This window comes from Grammomys surdaster, unplaced genomic scaffold (genome assembly GCF_004785775.1).
Source record: "Grammomys surdaster isolate TR1022 unplaced genomic scaffold, NIH_TR_1.0 146, whole genome shotgun sequence".
Taxonomy (NCBI): Eukaryota; Metazoa; Chordata; class Mammalia; order Rodentia; family Muridae; genus Grammomys; species Grammomys surdaster.
Genome location: NW_021604604.1, coordinates 11,472,344 through 11,492,363, shown reverse-complemented (window position 1 = coordinate 11,492,363; position 20,020 = coordinate 11,472,344). Strand labels below are relative to the sequence as shown.

Below are 20,020 nucleotides of genomic sequence, written 5' to 3'. Positions count from 1 at the left end.
GAGAGAGAGAGAGAGAGAGAGAGAGAGAGAGAGAGAGAGAGAGATGGATGCTTAAACTATGTCAAGTGATTGCCTTGGTATGCTGGCTTGGTTTATGTCAACTTGGTATAAGCTGGGGGGAACTTCAAATAGGAAAATGTCTCTGTAAAATGAGGCTGCATAAGATAGGGTTTGATCCCTGACACAAACTGCCAAGGTCAGTGGAGGCCAGCCCAGGCTACATGATTTCAAGTTAAAAAAAAAAAAAGCAATATTCCCACATTTTAAATTAAACCTTCAGAGACTCATTGTTAGAAAAATCTGAGGAAGGCGGGACACAGTGGTGCAGGCCTTTAATCCCTGAGCTGAGGCAGGTGGGCTGACATCTGGGAGTCAGTAGTTAAAGCTACATAGGGATGGATACTTTGTCTCAAACAAACAAACAAATAAATAAAATAATAAAATCCCAGGATATTCCACTCTGTCTTTAGGATGCTAGTTCCCCAGGAATGGCTTACTCTTCTTATCCCAGAAAAACAGCTAAGCTCTCATGGTTATTCTCACGGCTGCAACGTAGCAAGCGACAGGCTTATTAGTAGGCCATAGCCTCTAAGGAGAATCTGGGTTGTAATTTGATCCAAGTGTGTGAGGGGGAGGGGAGGCCTGAGAGTGCACACTGTACACATGATGGGGGCACTCAATCAGAAGCATGGACAGTTATACAAGAGGAGACCTATTGCCAATACTCTATATAATGAATGCCCTAGCTAACTCAATACCCTGAATATACAAACTCAGATCCAGTTTAAAGGGGCTCGCCACGAGTAGCTGGAACATCTTTGTGTTATTTGACTAATCACACACCTGAAGTGGGAACATTCTCATGACCAGTTAACTATACAAATGACACTCCATGGTACATCTAAATTCAGTTTTCTTTTTTTTTTTTTTTGGTTTTTCGAGACAGGGTTTCTCTGTGTAGCCCTGGCTGTCCTGGAACTCACTCTGTAGACCAGGCTGGCCTCGAACTCAGAAATCCACCTGCCTCTGCCTCCCAAGTGCTGGGATTAAAGGCGTGCGCCACCACGCCCGGCCTAAATTCAGTTTTCAAATGCTTTGTCTTTCTTGTAATGAACAGCTGGCTTTAGGATCGGCTTTCCTTGACATATTGTGATGCCTGTAGGCAAAACCTGCCTAGCCAGAGTAACTTACTTACATCCCTTATTTACAGGTTTCCTGTATGGCCAAAGAAGCTATTTTACTACAGGCAAGACAATACTTAGGGCAAGGGGGAAAGTATGGATTCAGTCAGTCAGTCAAGTACAGATTCAATCCCCAGAACTCAAGTAAAAAACCTGGACATGCTGCCATCTGCTGAGGAAGTAGAGACACGTGGATACCCAGGACTTGCTGGCCAGCAGCCCAGCCTAAGAGTGAGCTCCAGGTCAGTGACCCTCTATCTCAAAAAGCAAGGTGAAGGACACTCAAACTGACTTTTGCCTCTCTCTATACACATGCACTCACCCTCCTACACGCGCACACACACACATACACTCACATATATGAAAGACTTTACTATGGAGCACCTGATTTGTGACTTTTTTTTTTACATAATTGAAAAGAAAAAAAATCCTACACAATAAGATTGTTTACATCTCTCCATTCAAGTAAAGCTGCTATCTCTTAATTCCTTTAAAGTCATGCTTTAAAGCCTGTGCAGTGGTTGGAGTAATGGCCACCACAGGCTCATATATTACTGTTTGGGAAGGATTAGGAGGCGTGGCCTTGTTGGAGGAGGTGTGTGACTGGAATGAGCAAGGTTTCAAAGCCCACATGATGCTCAGTTAGCTCCCACTGCCTCCTGCTCATGGATAAGGATGTAAGCTCTCAGGTACCGCAACAGGCTCCCTACCATGATGTTAAACAGACTTACCCCCTGAACTGTATGACTATGGTGTTTTGTCACAGCAACAGAAAAGTAACTAAGAGTCCATTTCACAATTGAAAAGGCAAACTGTTTCTACTACATTTATTTTAAATTAGAAAGTAACTCATTACTTCTAAATTATGTATATGTACCTGTGATTGTGCACATGATGCCAACCACTCAATTCAGTGCTAAGAACTGAACTCTGAGCCTCTGCAAGAGCAGGTGGCCCTCTTAACTGCCGAGCCATCTCTCCAGTCCACCTAGTGAGATTCTTTTTTTTTTTTAAAGATTTATTTATTTATTATATATGAACACACTGTAGCTGTCTTCAGACACACCAGAAGAGGGCATCAGATCTCATTACAGATGGTTGTGAGCCACCATGTGGTTGGTGGGATTTGAACTCAGGACCTCTGGAAGAGCAGTCTGTGCTCTTAACCGCTGAGCCATCTCTCCAGCCCCCCTAGTGGGATTCTTAAAGTGCACTCTGACAACTGGCTTGAAGGAGAAGGCACATGAAGACATCATAGTGAGAAGCTATCTAATACAAGCCACATTTAGCACTTTTTTTACTGAGAACATGTCACATGTAGGTTCTCCTTAACTTATGACAGGGTTCAATCAACTGATGTCACTTTGACATTAAAAAGTTGAAAAATATTAGGAAGGTGTCATAAATGAAACTAAATTAATACTACCTGCCTATAGATTCCCAGCAGTAATGTATGGGACCAAAGTAAACACATCAAGAGGAGGAGTGTAGCCACCAGCCATGTTCTTCCCCTGGCCTCAATTTCCTTATTTTGTATGACTGAAGACTTGAGAAAAAAATACTAAGCACTAAGACTGGATGCAGCCAACTAAACTTTAAGTTCCCATCTGTTACTTAGTCTTTCCCAGAACATCTGCTAAGCTCTGGCCAGAATGGCTTCTGCCCATACCTGTCCTGTTGAGCCGGGCCATGTTCATCATTGCCTCTTGGTATGCCAGCTCTACGTCTTCTTGGGTGACCACTAGCTTAATTTTATTCCATTTTTCGGGCTAGCCAAAGGAACACAGGTGAGAGAGAGAAAAAAAGAAAATGTGATTCATTTTTATTTCTAAGCATGTGCAAAATGAATACTTTTCTTGGTCATCTTCTGGGACCTAGCATGTGGATGCGTGTAGATCCTGCAGTGATCAAGCCCAGGGTCCCACACATTCTGCATCTCCCACAACACTGAGCCATACCCCAGTCACTGGGAATTTTATTTACCTAGTTGTCAAGACACAGAAGTATTTTAAGTCAATACTCTTCTGTGATTAGTGTTTTTTCAGAGGAACTCTCATTCTCTCTTTGGCTTACCTCGTATTTCTGTAGTAAATATCATAGCTTGTTGGAGATGTAAACCTAACAGGCACACAGCTGTATCCTGCTCTGATTGGGCCAGGTGTAATCCCTTTATTAACATTGTTTTCAAGGGTTGAGATATCAGGCAAGCACTTGCCCAGTATTCACAAAGCCTTGAACACCACAAGAACAGAATTTCCCATGTCCTTGGTTCCCTTCCCTGTTATACCCTATTCTTTAACTGACTCCTGCAGTGAAGCTATCTTTTTTTGTTTTGTTTTGTTTTTTTCAAGACAGGGTTTCTCTGTGTAGCCCTGGCTGTCCTGGAACTCACTCTGTAGACCAGGCTGGCCTTGAACTCAAAAATCCGCCTGCCTCTGCCTCCCAAGTGCGAAGATTAAAGGCGTGGGCCACCACTGCCCGGTGCAGTGAAGCTATCTTGATATAAACAGACGTGAAATCTCCAACTGTCCATGCTGAGGACAGCTTTCGGCAAGCAAATAAAGTTATCATTAAAGGGACAAAAAAAAACCCTTTGTCTGATTTTCAAAGAAGCTAGCATCATGATGTAAGGTTCATGGCACGAGGAGCACTAACTGCTCTATGATTCATGCATCTTCGCTTACGTGTCTTGAACACTACATAAACAAAACCCAAGGAGCTGAGGTGGGAGCTCAGTAGCAGAGCTTACCTAGCTCTCTCTGTGAGGCTGAGCTTGGTCCCTAGTATCACAAAACCTACTGTTAAACATTAGAAATAACTTCATCTACCCTTAATCCCAGTACTCCCACCTCTCCCAGAAATAACCCCACTCTGATGTCTGTATCTATCATTCTTTGCCTGTCAAAACCCAGGATCCTTAGATGATAAGATTCTAAAACTATATGACAACTACCTTTAACCTTTATTAAATAAGCAAAACATTGTGCTGTTACATTGCATTTGGAACTTGCTTTTTAAAATTCTGAATATTCGCCAAAAATCAATAATAAAGCAAGGATGTGTGAAGCAGAAGTGGAGAGAACATGCAAGCTACACAGTCATCCTCTGTGGGCTGTCCCCAAAGCAGCTCCCCAGACTGCTTTGCATCACTGAGGAAGGAGGGAAAAGAAGTAAATAATATGGCCATTTTTGAGATTTTATTAACACTAGTTTTTTTCAAGAAAGGGTGTCTTTGTGTAGCTCTGGCTGTCCTGGACCTTGCTCTATAGACCAGGATGGCCTTGAACTCACAGAGATCAACCTGGCTCTGCCTCCTGAATGCTGGGATTAAAGGCATGCGTCACTACCGCCCAGAGAGAATTTTTTTGTTTTGTTTTGTTTTTTTCGAGACAGGGTTTCTCTGTGTAGCCCTGGCTGTCCTGGAACTCACTCTGTAGACCAGGCTGGCCTCGAACTCAGAAATCCACCTGCCTCTGCCTCCCAAGTGCTGGGATTAAAGGCATGCACCACCACCGCCCGGCAAGAGAGAGAATTTTTTATATTTTATGTATCTGGGTGCTGTGCCTATATAAGTATGTCTATGCACCATATGTATGAAAGTGTCCAGAAAGACCAAAAACAGGCACTGGATCTCCTGGAACTAGAGTTACAGACCTTTGTGAGCCAGCACATGGGTGGGAGCAGAGAAGCCAGGCCCTCTGGAAGAGCAGCCAGTGCTCTCAACTGCTGAGTAACCCCCTCTTCCAGCTCCGAGGGTTCTTAGTGGCTACATCAAGCCACGATAAATGGCCAATAAATGATGTAAGTCTTTATTATTGTTTCCAACTATTTCTCAAGACTGCTAAGTTTCAGATGATAGTTATAGAAATGTGAGGCCACAGCAGAATCTTAGTCATTGTGAACTGTTATGGAAAGACATCCCAGTGTGACGATGCTTAGGAAAAATATCCTCCTGTCCATCCTCCACTACACTCACACATCTGTATGTTCTTCATTATTAATCAATTTAAAGACAACACGAACATATCACAATAACCCCAAACTTCATGACTAATGTGTCAACACCTGACTTGATTCCTCAAGCTGGGACCTAAGTACTTCAAACAGTATATGGCTTAAATTTGTGAATCTTACAAATTCATTTATGAGAATATGTATAGTTCATCTAAGGACTTTACTGATAACCTTATGGGGGTAAAATTTAAAGTTTTCACTTCACAAACCTCCTCCATTTCAAATAAAACAAAACAAAACCACTCTGACACTAAAAAGCAACTGTGAGTGCTAACTGTTCTGCCCACCTCCACTCTCTGTCCAGCCCACGTCTGAACAGCTTTTACTTACAATATCCAGCCACTGGTGCACAGCAACTGCAACCTGTGTCCCCAGGGGTTTTGTCAACACCAGCACATCCCCGGGTACTGCATTATCTGGCCTGGAGAAAAGAAAAAGAGTGTGTTCTGATCAAACTAACTAAGGAGGCAATATTCAGGCAAAAAGGGAATCTTGTTTAAAATAAATGTTTTTGCACTAATTTGTTCCTTTTCTTTGTGTGTGAATCCACATGCATGTGGGTAAGGTAGAAGCCAGAAGTCAATATTGGGCAGTATTTTTAATATTTTCCAGCTTAGTTTTTTGAAATGCGGTCTCTTAGTAGGCCCAGGACTTACCATTTGGCTAGACCAGTGGCTAGTGAGCCCCAGAGACTTATCCATGTCTGTCTCCCCTGCTGGGAATACAGGTGAACACTGCCAATATCTAGCTTTTAAGTGGCTGCTGGAGACAGAACTCAGGTCCTCATGTCTGCCCCACACAGGCCATCTGTTAGGAAAAGGGAAGCCTCTGAGATGCAGGATGCTTAGTGGGCATGCCTTCAGCTCCGGGAGTCCAAGGAGCCTCCACTCACTCCAGGATGACTAAATGTGATCAATGTGCTCAGCTCCACGCTGCTGAGCAAGACTCAGCACCAGGCAGGGGCAGGGGCAGCATGGTGCCACTCACTTGTCCGTCTCAGGTGCCTGGGGGACTAGGGCAGAGAGATCAAAGCCTGTTTCACATGGCAGCCCTAAGGAACCATTTAAAAAAAGAGATGGGGGGGGGGTGATGTAGAGAGCTGAGGATGTAGCCAAAGGCAGAGCCACTGCCTTCCACACACAGCTCTGGGGTTCAACTTCCTAGTACTGGAAAAACAAGCAGGCAAGCAAAAACCACAAAGCAGAACAGCAAAGACCAAGCCTGTAAACCCACAGTTAATCTGCACTTCAATGCTGTGGAGTGGAACCTGGCAGAGCCTTTCTGACAGGCAGGCTCTCAGCATTACTGGCACACCCCACCTGACCTAGAGATTCTCAGAACTAGTTGATCTAGTTGATCTGCTTGAAGGTTACTCCTGGAACATTAGTTACAGCATCAAAATAACTAAACATAATTAAAACACCAATAGCAAATATACAAAACTAACAGGAGGGTGCCTGTGATGCTCACAGATCACGCCCACTGTACTGTAGATTCTTTTTACATCTTTTACATTTGACCCAGGTTTACACAGTACCTACTAGTTACTAATTAAAAGCTGAAGTGAGGGTCAGTTGCTGGCTTAGTGGGTAAAAGTGCTTGCCACCAACTCTCCTCTGGACCTGGTTGCCATCAACTTTCAGAACCTAGGTTCAATTTCCTAGGACTCCCTAGGAGGATGAATCAGCTCCTGCAAGTGGTTTCCCACCACACAAATAAATAAATAAAACAAAACAATCAATCAATCAATCAACCAATAAATGTAAAACAAATAAAGGAAGGGCAGAGTGCCTTTCTTAATATCAAACATGGAAAGTGACAATCTATATTGAAATCCATCTCCAAAGAATACAGAGACAAAAAAAAAAAAAGAGCCAGGCAGTGGTGGCGCATGCCTTTAATCCCAGCACTTGGGAGGCAGAGGCAGGCGGATTTCTGAGTTCGAGGCCAGCCTGGGCTACAGAGTGAGTTCCAGGACAGCCAGGGGTACACAGAGAAACCCTGTCTCGAAAAAACAAAACAAAAAACCAAACAAAAAAAAAGAAAAAAGAATACAGAGAAATGCTCCCTCACCCCAAAGAAAGCTGTAAGACAAGATAAGATGCTTGCCCTCACCAGTCATTAAAGAAACACAAGTCAAAGCCACAATGGGATGTCACGTATACTCACTCTATTGGTTCTGAGCAGAAGAAGAATGACATTATAAGACGACTTCAAGAGGGGATGTGGAGAACTTGGGTCTGTACATACATAAAATAACAAAACTGTACTTGAAGAGGGTTCATAGTAATAGGAGAAAACAACTCAAAAGTTCACCAGTCAATGGACAGACTGTAGTATACACAGACAACAGCTTATTAGGCCATAAAAAAGTACTGTGTAGCTAGGTAGTGGTGGTGTACACCTTTGGCCACAGCACATGGGAGGTGGAGGCAGATGGATCTCTGTGAGTTCAAAGCCAGCCTAGTCTACAGAAAAAAGTTTCAGGACAGCCAGGACTACCAAGAGAAACATACTCTTAAAATGGCATCAGATGCCTTCTTCTGGTGTGTCTAAAGACAGCTACAGTGTACTCATATACATAAAATAAAGAAATCTTTAAAAAACAAAACAGAACAAAAAAGTTAAAAAAAAAAAAAGCGCACCATGGATTTGTGTTACAATTTGACGACGTGAGAGCAAGTAAAGCCAGGTACAAAGCGTCCTACAGAGCAGGGTTCCATTTATCCACAGTGCTCAGAACAGGCCACCTTACAAAGAACAGCTTACTGGTCTCCAGAGCACTGCAGGAAAGGGAAACTGGAAATGTCTGCGAAATGAGGACAGGCTTGGGTGAGGGAAGCAAACGTTCTGGGTACTGGACAGGATGATGATCATTCATACCTGCACTCACAAAACCAGCGAACCGTAGACTTAAAACCCTGACACCGAGGTAGAGCTCATGGTGCAGTTCCTGCTTAGCAGACACTACAAACTCTGTTTAATCCCAGGTACAAGAAACCAAACAAAACCAGAAAAGCTGTGAGGCAGCTCTTACCTACAATTCTTGGACTGAGCAGGCTAAGGCAGGAGGATGAGTTTGAGGTCAGCATGAGATACAAACTGATACCTTGTTTAAAAAAAACAAACCAAAAAAATAGACAAATAAAATGCTGAATAACATGTTACATGTTTTTGTCATGTGAAATTTACAAAGTCTAAATTTGCTGAAGAATAGGATCAAAGTACTGAAAAATGCTATGACATGTATGAATATATAAACGCTATGCTAATACAAGAAGTGAAACCAACCAAGATGGAGCTGAAGGACCAGCAAGTGATAATGGAGTGGGAGAGTGTCCACTCAGGGTGATGGAAGTGTTGAAGGGACACCGGTGAGTCTATGTTCTGGAAAGACCCAGAGCCGCTGAACTGCACACTCTAACTGGGCGAATTGTACAGCAAGTGAACAATTCCTTAATATACCTTATCTTTAGAGAAAATGAGAAACGTAAGTTCCAACATGAACCAAAGCCAACTTACATGATAAATTCATTGGGCTGGCAGACAGTTGTGGCGACTCCTCCCAGAACAATCCAGGGATTTAATACTGTTTGGCCACCAGTGACAGAGGTTCCCGCTTCCTCTGCCGCATCTTTAAAACCCTGGATAATTAGCGGTATCACTTTATCCCTCTCCTAGGGTTTAAAAGGACACAGATGAAAAGTCATGAATTCTGTTTGAACCCAGAAAGGATGGTTCTACATCTACAATTATAAACAGATTAAAAAAACCTCTAGAGAACCAGAAACTGACAGACAGGGTAGAGTGCAATAAAGCAGGGGCGTGTTTCCTGATGCAAGCACGCTGGCAAACATATTCTGGGTTACAAAGTGAACCAAGCCCAGTTTCTTAACTGGTATGGGTATAATATGCCACTTGCCCACAAGGCATGGTAACTATCAGAGGCCAGTTCTTGGCTGGTTCTGAAGAATACAAGATAAGCTAACCATATAAACACAGCCCTATTTTCAAAAAGGATTTTGTTTGTCAACAAGTGGGAAGACTTGCCGAGAGATTCCATGTAATGGATCCCCAGAGAAGCCCTTCCTGTGAGAACTACTGCTCAAAGTGCAAACTGCTAGGGAAAAAGGCCACAGAAAACTGGGTTATCTATCAGTAAATCATGACAAACTTTGACTGGGGAGAGCATATGGAAAGAGAAAAATAAAAAAATATACCTTGTTAGAGTAAACTAAATAACGGGGCCAGAGAGATACCTCAGTGGTTGAGATTATGCATAAACATTTGGCTCCCAGCACCCACATGGCAGTTCACAACTACCTCCAACTCCAGTTCCAGGCACACTCCGCGTACTTACATACATGCTGACAAATATTCATGCACATAAAATAAAAATAACCTAAATAGGAATTCATACCTGGTTCAAAGAACAGGTAAAAGAACAGAGTGCCAGGCAGTAACAGAGATGTGAGCGGGTGAAAGCCTGAAGCCTAGCCCTCAACTCGCTACCTGAGGGTCATGAACTCTGAACCTAAGCCACACATCTGGCACCAAGGTACTATTAATGTAGCTAAGCTTATTAAGTCCTCCCCCCACACCCACGCACACACAAACTTAGCTTTTTATGTACCCAGAAGAGAGTTAAGGTGGGAGAAAAAGAGGACAGGTACTCTCATTTTCATTCACAGATAAATGCCCCAAAGCGAAGAGCTGCAATACTGGAGACCATGTTTGTAAATGCAAAATAAAGGGCACCTGTGACTTACCCGGTCAGTCATTTTATTACTGACTCCAAGGAGCATCAGCATATTGTCACATTCTGTGACACCCATTGCATAGAGGTCACTGAGGACATTGGCACATGCTATCCTGCCCTAGGAAAGAGAGCAGAGATGTGAAAAAGCCAGGGATTTCCATCTGTAGAACCAAAGATGGAGCCTACGAAGGCCTCTAAGACCTTGGGAGTTTCCAGGAAGGGCAGCTCCGGGATATGACTCTCAGCTAGTACCTTCAACTAACCAGCAGGCCACCCACTCACCCATGGGAGCAGAACAAAGAATTCACATTCTTTCCCATCTAAGATTCAGAGCCCCAGCTCAAGATGGGCCAAGGTGGGGGATCAGGAAGAGAAGCAGGTAGCACGATGGTCTGGGAGAGACAGTCATTTAAAGGCAACCTTGGAAAACGGCACTCAGAAGACCATGGGAAGTGTTGCCTCTGCTGCTTACAGAAAGAGATGATTTTTATGTTGTTGGATTAAGAAACTTCTGCAGCTTCAAGTAGAAAAAAGCAAATAGGAAACAAAAGTAGGAGAAATAAGAAACACACAGACTTGAAGAAAAATTGAAATAGCATTTCCCAGTCAATTCTACTGCTTTATGAGGAATTTAAACAGCATCCACTAGGATGTGGTAATGAAGACTACTGCTCTGGGAGATCTTGTAAATGTTAAGTTGTTATTGTCTAAATTATTTTTATAGATAGTGGAGAAAAATAACAGGGCTTTCCTCTGACATAGGATAATCCACACGGATGCAGCACATCATTTTCAGTGGCTGTTCTGTTTCTGTCCTTGGAACTTCCAGGCAGCCCTGCAGCCTTCTGCAAGCCCTGTCAGTGAGGAGCCTAGAGGCTGAATCACAGGCCATAGGCAGACATGTAATAGCCACTGTTGCACGCTTCTAAGAGATGCTGGAAAGACAGCTCTGGGCAACTTCTCTGCCACCCATGCTGCTTTACAGAGAATGTACTTCCTAATACCCTCTTTACTCACACTGCGCTAGAGAGTCCTCATTTTCCTACTCATGGCCTGAGTCATTACGTGTGACACTTGATCCCAGTGTCCCTGCAACCCAGGAAGGACAGATGACATTTTAAACAAGTGGGATATTCCCATTTCTTCACTGTTGGTTAAAGACTAGGCAGAATATGGGCTGCTGGCTGTAGTGTATAACAAAAGATTGGAAGTATGTCTGCACAGTGCATGGCCAGTAGCTACAACTTTGTGTGTCCGAGCATATGCATGCGTTAGAGGACGGAGGCTGATGTAGAGTGTCTTCCTCAGTCACTCCACCTTATTTTTCAAGACAAGATCTCTTGTTGAACTTGCAGCTCAGCAATTGGCCAGCAAGTCTCAGGAATCCTCCTGTCTCTGTTTCTCAGCATGAGTACTAGAAGTGTGTGCAGCCACACTTGGCTTTTTATTTGGGTGCTGGGGTCTTCCTGCTTACATGGGGAAGTGCTTTTCCTTGCTGCGCCATCTCCCCTGCCCCGTAGTGACAACCTGAATGTCATGGTCAGGTAGATCTCAGAGTGGCATATGATACAGTGGCGAGCGGGCATGTAGGTGGCTGGGTAGCTGGTAACCAACTTACCCTGACATTTACAAGAATAAAAAAGGTTCAAGAAGTCCAGTTGAAAAGCAAACCAGGCATGGTGGCGCACACCTTTATTCTCAGCACTGGGAGGCAGAGACAGGCAGATCTTTGAGTGTGTGGCTCTATAGAGAGTTCCAGGACAGCCAGGGCTACACAGAGAAACCCTGCCTTGGAGGAAGTCCAATTGTGATGAGATTCCCAAGTTCCTCTACTGTGGGAGGAAACATTTAGAATCAGTGCTATTACAAAGTATAGCCAGAAACAGCCAGGAGCAGTAAATTTTACAAACATCAGAGAGACAGGTACAAGGAAAGAAAGTGGAGAACACCACCAACTCTTAGTATTCTCTCAGAACAGCAGATGCTGTCCTGCACACACTATAAAGGCAGCAGACAGATCTCTCCGCGCCACTTGGTTCATGCAGTGTCAACTGAGAAGACACTGTATCAGGGAACGGTAATATAATTTGGATACAGCAAAAGTGGAAAAACACAACAGCAAAACATAAAACCCAAACCCAAAGGCACACATAAACCCAGCTGAAACCAAAACTGAATGCATAAAGTTGTTCCAATTATAAAAATAATTGGAATACACAAACTTACCATCATGTAAGGGTCATCGACGATTGGATAAATGTAATCTGTGGTTTGAACCAAGGAAAGACCACCATGCCGCAAAGGAATGACGCAAGTATCCATCCCAATGCCTGGCAAGATGGACATTGCCAGCACCCAAAAAATAAAAGGAGAAAAGAAAAGCATTTAATTCTATATGAGCAGCACTTTGGGCGGGAAGGATTTCTACAACAAGACAGCAAACCCCACACTGCCAACCAAACTATGTGTGTGCCATCAAGAGGTGTTACTGAAATGACTGAAACAGAGCCAGCATAGGATGCAAGACATGAATTAATTGTTAAGCAGCAAGACTGCAAGACAGCATAAGACCCGAACCTTACTGAAGTCTTTAACACTTTATATTCCTGAACCCTGTGATGACCTGGCTATCCTAGATTCACTGTGTAGAGCAGGCTGGCCTCTAACTCACAGAGCTGTGCCTGCCTCTGTCTACCAAGTGCAAGGAATAAAGCCGTGTGTGCTATCAAGGCATGGTGCTACTATCATGCTGGCTCATATAGAACTTCTCTGCATGAGCAAGCTCTACAGATGAACTGTTAGCTATTAATGTCATAGCTACTTTGGTATTAATTACTCACACGTTATTATAACTTCCTAGATAGTATCTGTACCATATTCTCGTACAGAAAATGCCAGTTAGCATTACATTTAGCCTGAAGGAACCAGTAAAGGGCAAAGCAGGAATTCAAAGTTCCCAACCAAGTGTGTGCAAAAATACTCAGCATCTGGGTAATTCAATTCTTTGTTTTGTTTCCCCAAAGCACTTTCTACACCTTGTGTATCCATACATACTTTTGTATGTACACATGTGTGCACCCAGACACAGAGGTCAGTATCTGCTTTCTTTCCAATCTTACTTTCACCTTATTTCACTGTCAGCTTCAGCTAGGATGGCTGTCTGTGAGCCATCGTATGCCTTTTATCTAGCACTGTACTATATAGTACAAGTATATAGTACTTGGTTTCAGAATCACTTCCTGATGCCCCTGGAGTGGACAAGTTGGGGACTTATTAGATATGGTTAATCTGATGCTGGACAAATCTTTTGGAAGTTCAGGATCCTATTAAAAAGCCAGCCAGCCCTAGATTATGGTTGACATTATGTTCGTTACTTTCTGTCAACATGACACAAATGTAGATAAAGTCAGGAAGAGAAAAATTCAGTTAAGGAATTCCCTCCACAGACTCGGCCTAGTGGGCATATCTGTGGACATTTTCTTGGTTGCTACCTAATTGATATAGGAGGGCCCGGTACACTGTGGGCAGTGTCATCCCTGAGCAGGTACACTGGGCTGCTTTAAAAAGCTGGGGGAACAAGCCAGCATACAGTGCTCGCCCTCCTTGGCTTTCCTTGATGAGGGACACCCGTAAGCCAAATAAACCCTTGCCTCTCCAAGTTGCTTCTGGTTATGGTGTTTATCAAAGCAACAGAAAAGCAAACCAGAACTAGAACTTTCTCCATAAGGGACAGTAAGTAGTTCAGACTTCAACTCCACTGTCACCAAAGCAGCCACAGACATGTTCACACATGAGTGAAGCTGCATTCCAATGTAATTTTCTTCAGAAACACACTGCAGGTCAGAGTTGTACCTGAGGCCACAATTGTGACATACTAGGATAAAGGAGAGACCTTGGTAAACAGGACCAGGGCGAGAACTACTGCATAGAGTTCAGACTGGACAAGCTTAGGGAGGCACCTCTTTTTTTTTTTTTTGGTTTTTCGAGACAGGGTTTCTCTGTGTAGCCCTGGCTGTCCTGGAACTCACTCTGTAGACCAGGCTGTCACACATGGTCACATGACTGACAAGGAGATGAACTTCTACATAGAGAACACAAGCTTCCAGGAATATTACCAATAGGCCTTCATCACAGAGTCAGGAGAGTATCTACAGGATATGGGAAGTTGGCTGAGGCTATACAGCTCAGGAGTAGAGGACTTGTCTAGCATTCATATAGCCCTGGTGTGTGTGTGTGTGTGTGTGTGTGTGTGTCTGTCTCTCTGTCTCTCTCTCTCTCTCTGAAATGGGTCTCTAAAAACTAGAGTTTCAACTAGAAAGCTAAGGATAGCTGGAGTAGAGGAACAGCGTCCCGTGGCCCCGGACAGGTTAAAGGCAAGACTGAGAAGCTGACGCTTAGTTACAGGGAAGTCTAGGTCTTCTCAAAGACAGAAACCTTCTACCAAGAATAGAACACAAGCAGTGGTGGTACGCAATGCCTTTAATCCCAGCACTCCAGAGGCAGAGACAGGTGGATTTCTATGAGTTGAAGGCTAGCCTGGTTAACAGAGCTAGTTCTGGGACAGCCAGGGCTATACATAGAAATCCTGTCTCAAAACCAACCAACCAACCAACCAAAATCCAGGAATAGGGCATTTTCTCAATTAGTGATTGATGGGGGAAGGCCTAGCCTATTGTGGGTGGTGCCAACCCTGGGCTGATGGCCCAGGATTCTAGAAGAAAGCAGGATGAGCAAGCCATGAAAACAAGCCAGTAAGTAGCACCTCTCCATGGCCTCTGCATCAGCTCCTGCCTCCAAGTTCCCGTTCAGACTTTCTTCAATGATGAGCAGCAATATGGAATAAGCCAAATAAACCCTTTCCTCCCCAGCATGCTTCTTGGTCAAGTGTTTCATTGCAGCAATAGAAACCCTCACTAAGACACGGAGTCGATAATAGTAATTATGTAGATCTTTAAGCATGTTTTGGCTCATCCTTTAAGTAACAGATTTACAGAGCCATGTATAGTGGGGCTCTCTAATCTCAGCATTTGGGAGGAGTTCTGTGTTTGAGAAAGAGAAACCACTAATGATACAAAGAGCTCAGAAAAGAAAACAACAGTGCCCTCAGCTCCACTGAGCACTCTGGGTCAACTTCAAGCCATGCATATGTATATGTGTGCAGCTGATGCGTAAGGGTACAGATGCACATGTGCACACATGCATGTGCAGGCCAGAGTACAAGCTCAGGTGTCAGTTCTCTTTTGAGACAGAGTCTGCTGGCTGGTCAGCCAGCAAGCCCCAGGACACATCTGTCTCTCCCTTTCCAGCACTGGGATGACACGCACACGGCACCACATACATCCTTTTGGGGGAATCAGACTCACTGAGGTCCTTGAACTTTACAACCTGAGCTACTTTCCCAGTCTGCTCTCCTGAGTCTGCAATAGTCTGCGAGGCCTACTGGAAACTTTTCAGCCCATATGTCCTGCAAAGGCCCTCAGTCACGGTCCTTAAATCTGTTTTTAGGATACTTAAGGCAACACCTTGACTAGGGCAATGAAGAGAACACAGCATTGTAGAGGCCATTTGAGAGAAAAGGCAGAAAGGAGTTTCTGCTTAATTTCTGCTAACCGAAAAATTAAAGTAAAAAATGCCCTACTGTAGTATAATGATGTCACGATATACTCTATAATTTCAAATCCGCTAACCATGTGCCCTGTTGCTTTTCAAATTCTTTCTTTAAATAAGTGGCATTAACAGTCACACTAGCTACTGAGACCATCTGACAGACTTGAAGAGTCAAAGCAACACAGGAGAGAAGTCTGGTTGTTGACCACACTTCTGGGTGTTAACAGATGGTGTACATACCAAGTCGAGGCATAACAGCTCCCAGAAACTGCTCATCTTCTTGGAAGTGGTTCTCTTGTAAAGATTCCAGCAATTTCTGCAAGACATCTTGGGGCACTTTGCAGCCTGTGCCTTTCAGTTCAGTAAACCTGGTTAGCCGGAAGCTCTTGTCCAATTCATAAGTTTCCGGGTTAAAGGACTCCCGAGTAGACATGGTTCTGTGGCTGCACTCTTCACAGTTCAGCCCCTCCCTCCCCCTCGATCCACTGGGCTTTCTACTTGTGATCCACCTAGGTATCACCAAAACATAAAAAAAAAGCCATTGTTAAGATTCTGAACTGGTATTTGTCAAGAATCAAGTGAATGAATATATACCAGAGAATCATACACAGGGCAGGATTGCCTAGACCACAGGGAAATACTTTGTTAAGTTAGGGTGTGGGGTAAACTGTAGTCATAGATAAGGTAAGCTCCCATGACACCAGTCACCTGGGCAGTAAACTCTCTGAAGTTCCTCTAGGGTGCAGGGCTAAGACAAGACAACTAGTATTCACTAGTGTCAGCCTAAAAAGTTCTATGCACTTTAGAAAGCAAAGATCCTAGCTACAGTGACTTTTCTGGAAAAACCTCTGGCTGTCTTTTGCTCTCTCACAGAGAAAAATAAAACAGCCACCAGAAACTGTAAAAAGGGGGACACAAATGCATCTTATGCAATTTGTTTTAAATTGAGACAGGGTCGCTCTGTATAGTTTCAACTGTCCCGGAATTCGTTCTGCAGACCAGACTGGCATCATAGAGATGAGCCTGCCTTTGCCTCCTGTGTGCTGGGATTAAAGGTGTTTTACCATCATTCTCTGTGAAATTCTTCAAGATACTAAATCCTAATTTAAAAAATAAGTCTCCCTCTGAACCAGACACCACAGCATCAAACTATGGGAGAAGTCACTGAAGGACAGACATTACTTAAAAACGAAACAACAAAAACCCAAAGGCTTCCCATGGCTGTAAAACACAGTAACGTTCAAGAGAGTGCTTGCAAAGTTCTCTGATGCCTTTTAAACGTTCCTAGAAAGCAAACATCTGCCTAACAAACCAGTACACACATCATTGACAAAACATACTACTATTCATCACTAACTCATTACAAAAAGAAACAGTATCAGACGAGATCACTAGTATTATGGTACTGGTTACCACGCATTGAATTTCTGCACAAGCTCTTCTGGTTGCAGCCTTCCATTTAATTCAAAAATCAATAAGTGCTCCCGGGGTTTACAAACTTTCTGACTGATGCTTTATTGGGCATAGGATTACAGACACCCTAAGTTTTAGGGTCGGCTTCCCCTATAAAATTTATGATTGAGAACATAATTTCCATTTATAGAGTTTTCCATCCCCCAGGAAGCACATCACTCATTTAACTAAATTTCACAAAGCCCAAATTTGGGCAGTAATCCAAACCGTCGTCACAAAACATGACATGAGCAATGATTTCAGCGGGAAACTACAGACACGGATTTCACGCATCATTCATAGAAACCAAACTTCTCTAAAGAGTAGTGTGAGCCAAGCAAGTTTCCGAGTTGGGAATTCTGAAGCCATTTAAGAGATTGGAAAAAGTGTGAATTACAATTCAACTTCGAAGGTTTGGAACAGCACATCCCCTCGCAAAAAAGTGTCTGCTTCACCTTTACCTGGTACAAAACGGGAAAACTATCTTCCATAAGGAGTTTATTTTCCTACTTCCAATCCTTATGGCCTCAACCCAAAGGCAGGAGAGGGGCTCTTCAGAGCCCTTTTCTTTTACGTTATTTTCCCTACACTTTCTGGTTAGGAAAGTTTAAAAACGCCTTACATCAAGAAAACTCAGCAGTTCAAAAACTCCCAAGTGCAAGGAGACCTAAGTCACACGGCTTGACCTTAAATAAAGCTCAAGCTATTTGAAAAGGATGAAACTCGGGGTGTGCTTTGGATGGAGGAGAGTACAGCCGACCTGGCAGCCACATGTTTACACCTTTAAAACAATGACATGAATATTTAAAGACCGCGTTTAACCCCTTCGCTCCCGCGCGTGGGGCGGGCTCCGGCAGCCGGGTGCGGTGGGGTAGCACACCTACCTCCCCGCCAGTCCCCAGGCCCCGCGTCTGCTCACAGGCCCCGGCGCCGCGGCGTGTGCGCCGGGACCCCGCGCCCTCCATGGGGTCGGGCGCGGAGGATGCCACTCAGGGGACACCTTAAGTCTCAGGCTGCCGCCTTTAAAGGCACGGCGGGCGCGGGCCGCGTTCTTTGTACAGCGCCGCGCCGCGGGCAGGCCGCCGGCAGGGCCATGCCGCACCCCAGGCCCCGCGTCGCCGCTGCCGCGGTGACCGTCGCCGGCGGGGACCGGAGGGACGCGAGGACCGAGTGGGGGCGGGGAGGCCCACGGCGCAGCGCCAGGACACCGGGCGGCTAAGGCGGAGCGCGCGCGCGCGGGCTCCCCGTCCGCGCCGCCACACAAAAATGTCGGCGGGCGAAAAGATTAACCCCTGCGTGGCCGCCGCCGCCCTCCCCCTCCGCTCCTCCCTCCTAACCCCGGCCCCGCGTGCCGCGGCGGCGACGGCGGAGGAGGCAGCGGCGCGGGCGGCGCTTCTTTTTTAAAGCGGCCCCACCAAACCCTGGGCTCGGCCCCTCTCCAGGCAGGGCGCGCGAAGGGCTCCGGTGCACGGCTCCCCGGCCGTCCCGGGCGGCCCGGAGGGGGATTTGCAACGGCCGCGCCGGGCCTGCGGCCCGATATTCCCCTTTAAGCCTGCTGTCTCGCCCCCCCTCGCCAGGCCCGCCGCTTACCGGCTCGCTTTGCGCCCTCCGCCTCCTCCCGAAAACGGGCCGCGGCGCTCCCACAATGCACCGGGCGCGCCGGGCTCCCTTAAGCGTCGCCTGAATAAAAATGCTGCTCCCGGTGGCGGCGGCACGGCCCCGCGCTTGGACGCCGCGTGGAGCTTGGCCTAGGCTGGGCGCGGCCCTCCGGGAACCGGACCGCCGCACTCCCGCCGGCCGGGTGCGCGAGGGTCCCTTTAAGAGCGGCCACCTCCCTTTAAGGCGGCGGGCCGGTGGCCGGAGCGGCTCCGTGTTGCTGGTGGCAGTGGCGGCGGCGGTGGTGGTGGCTGCGTGCGGCCCGGGAAGGGGGCGGGGGCGCTGTGCAGAGGCCCGAGCGCGGCAATGATTGGTCTCGGGGGAGGGGTGGGGGGTTGCAAACCCAAGGAACGGTGGCATCCGTTGCATGATGCAAAAGAAAAAAAAAAAAGAGGGGGTAGATTGATTTCAAAAGTTGCGAGGAGCACTGGCAGCAACCTTGAGTGATGGGGCCCACCTACTTTCGCATCCCTCTGTCCCGCGAGAAGGGACCAAAGTGGTTTTTTGCATAACCTGGCCCGGTGCGACTCCCGCATCACCATCACCCACGGGACGCAATACCTGCTCCCAGATCTCTGCTGCAGCGAGACAGTGACCGTGGGAACAATTTGCAGAGGAGTGCAGGAGCCAAGGACTCCTCGGCCCCCAGTGAGACATTTGAAAACCCAGCTTAACCCCGCGCTCCATTCCCAGTGACTCCCATCTTTTCTTCATTCTATTGTTTAAGCGTAGCTCCGCATTTCATTGGAGTCCCAGTGAAATATGCAAATGCCCTGTGAAGTTTCTTGATTCTTTGAAACGCATTTGGGGCCTTGGGGGCCGGGGTTATGTTGTTCGGTAATATCATTTGTTCTAACCATGTCCCAAGTAAACATGGCAAACTAATCCTGTGTGCTTGAAGTGACATTGGTGATGCGGTTTCACTTCATGAAGTAACTTCAGATTTCCGACTTTGTCATGCATTGCTGGTGCAGAGTGCGTCCATTCAAAGGACTTCCCTGGAAAGCTGAGGCGAGCTAACTTGGTTTGGAATAGGTTCTCAATATTTTCTCGATTTGGTGATAGCCGAACTGGGCTTTTATGACTGTTTTTAGGTTTGCACACCACGCGGATGTCCTTTTCATTCCTGAAATTGCTGTTTACCAGTTTCTTAGGACTGGGATCTAGGATGCAGAGTGTGGCCAGATGGACACAGGCGCCTCCTGTCTTTGTGTCTTTTGACCCCACAATACATTTGGGAGAATACAGTAGCACCTGGGCTCCTTAGCGTCAGACTTCGGACATCGATTTATCGAACATGTAGTTTCTTGTGAATGGTCAGGAGAGGACACAATCACAGTCTCACCAGATA

General features: G+C 45.6%; 1 protein-coding gene across 2 annotated transcripts in view; it reads right to left on the bottom strand.

Annotated features, from left to right (window-relative positions):
• The window catches only part of Sephs1 (selenophosphate synthetase 1), a 29,542-nt gene extending 10,841 nt beyond the window's left edge, over positions 1–18,701 (bottom strand). Inside the window, exons 1-7 of one of the 2 annotated variants that reach the window (XM_028764863.1) lie at positions 18,604–18,701; positions 15,802–16,070; positions 12,181–12,284; positions 9,965–10,072; positions 8,718–8,872; positions 5,526–5,616; positions 2,851–2,950 (exon numbers count right to left, since the gene is read on the bottom strand). In XM_028764863.1, the coding sequence (XP_028620696.1) occupies positions 2,851–2,950; positions 5,526–5,616; positions 8,718–8,872; positions 9,965–10,072; positions 12,181–12,284; positions 15,802–15,994 (751 nt within the window). In that variant the 5' untranslated portion in view covers positions 15,995–16,070; positions 18,604–18,701. Of the gene's footprint in view, positions 1–2,850; positions 2,951–5,525; positions 5,617–8,717; positions 8,873–9,964; positions 10,073–12,180; positions 12,285–15,801; positions 16,071–18,603 lie in introns of those variants that run through there. The other variant, XM_028764864.1, reaches the window with a different exon arrangement.
• Between the last annotated feature and the right edge of the window lie 1,319 nt (positions 18,702–20,020).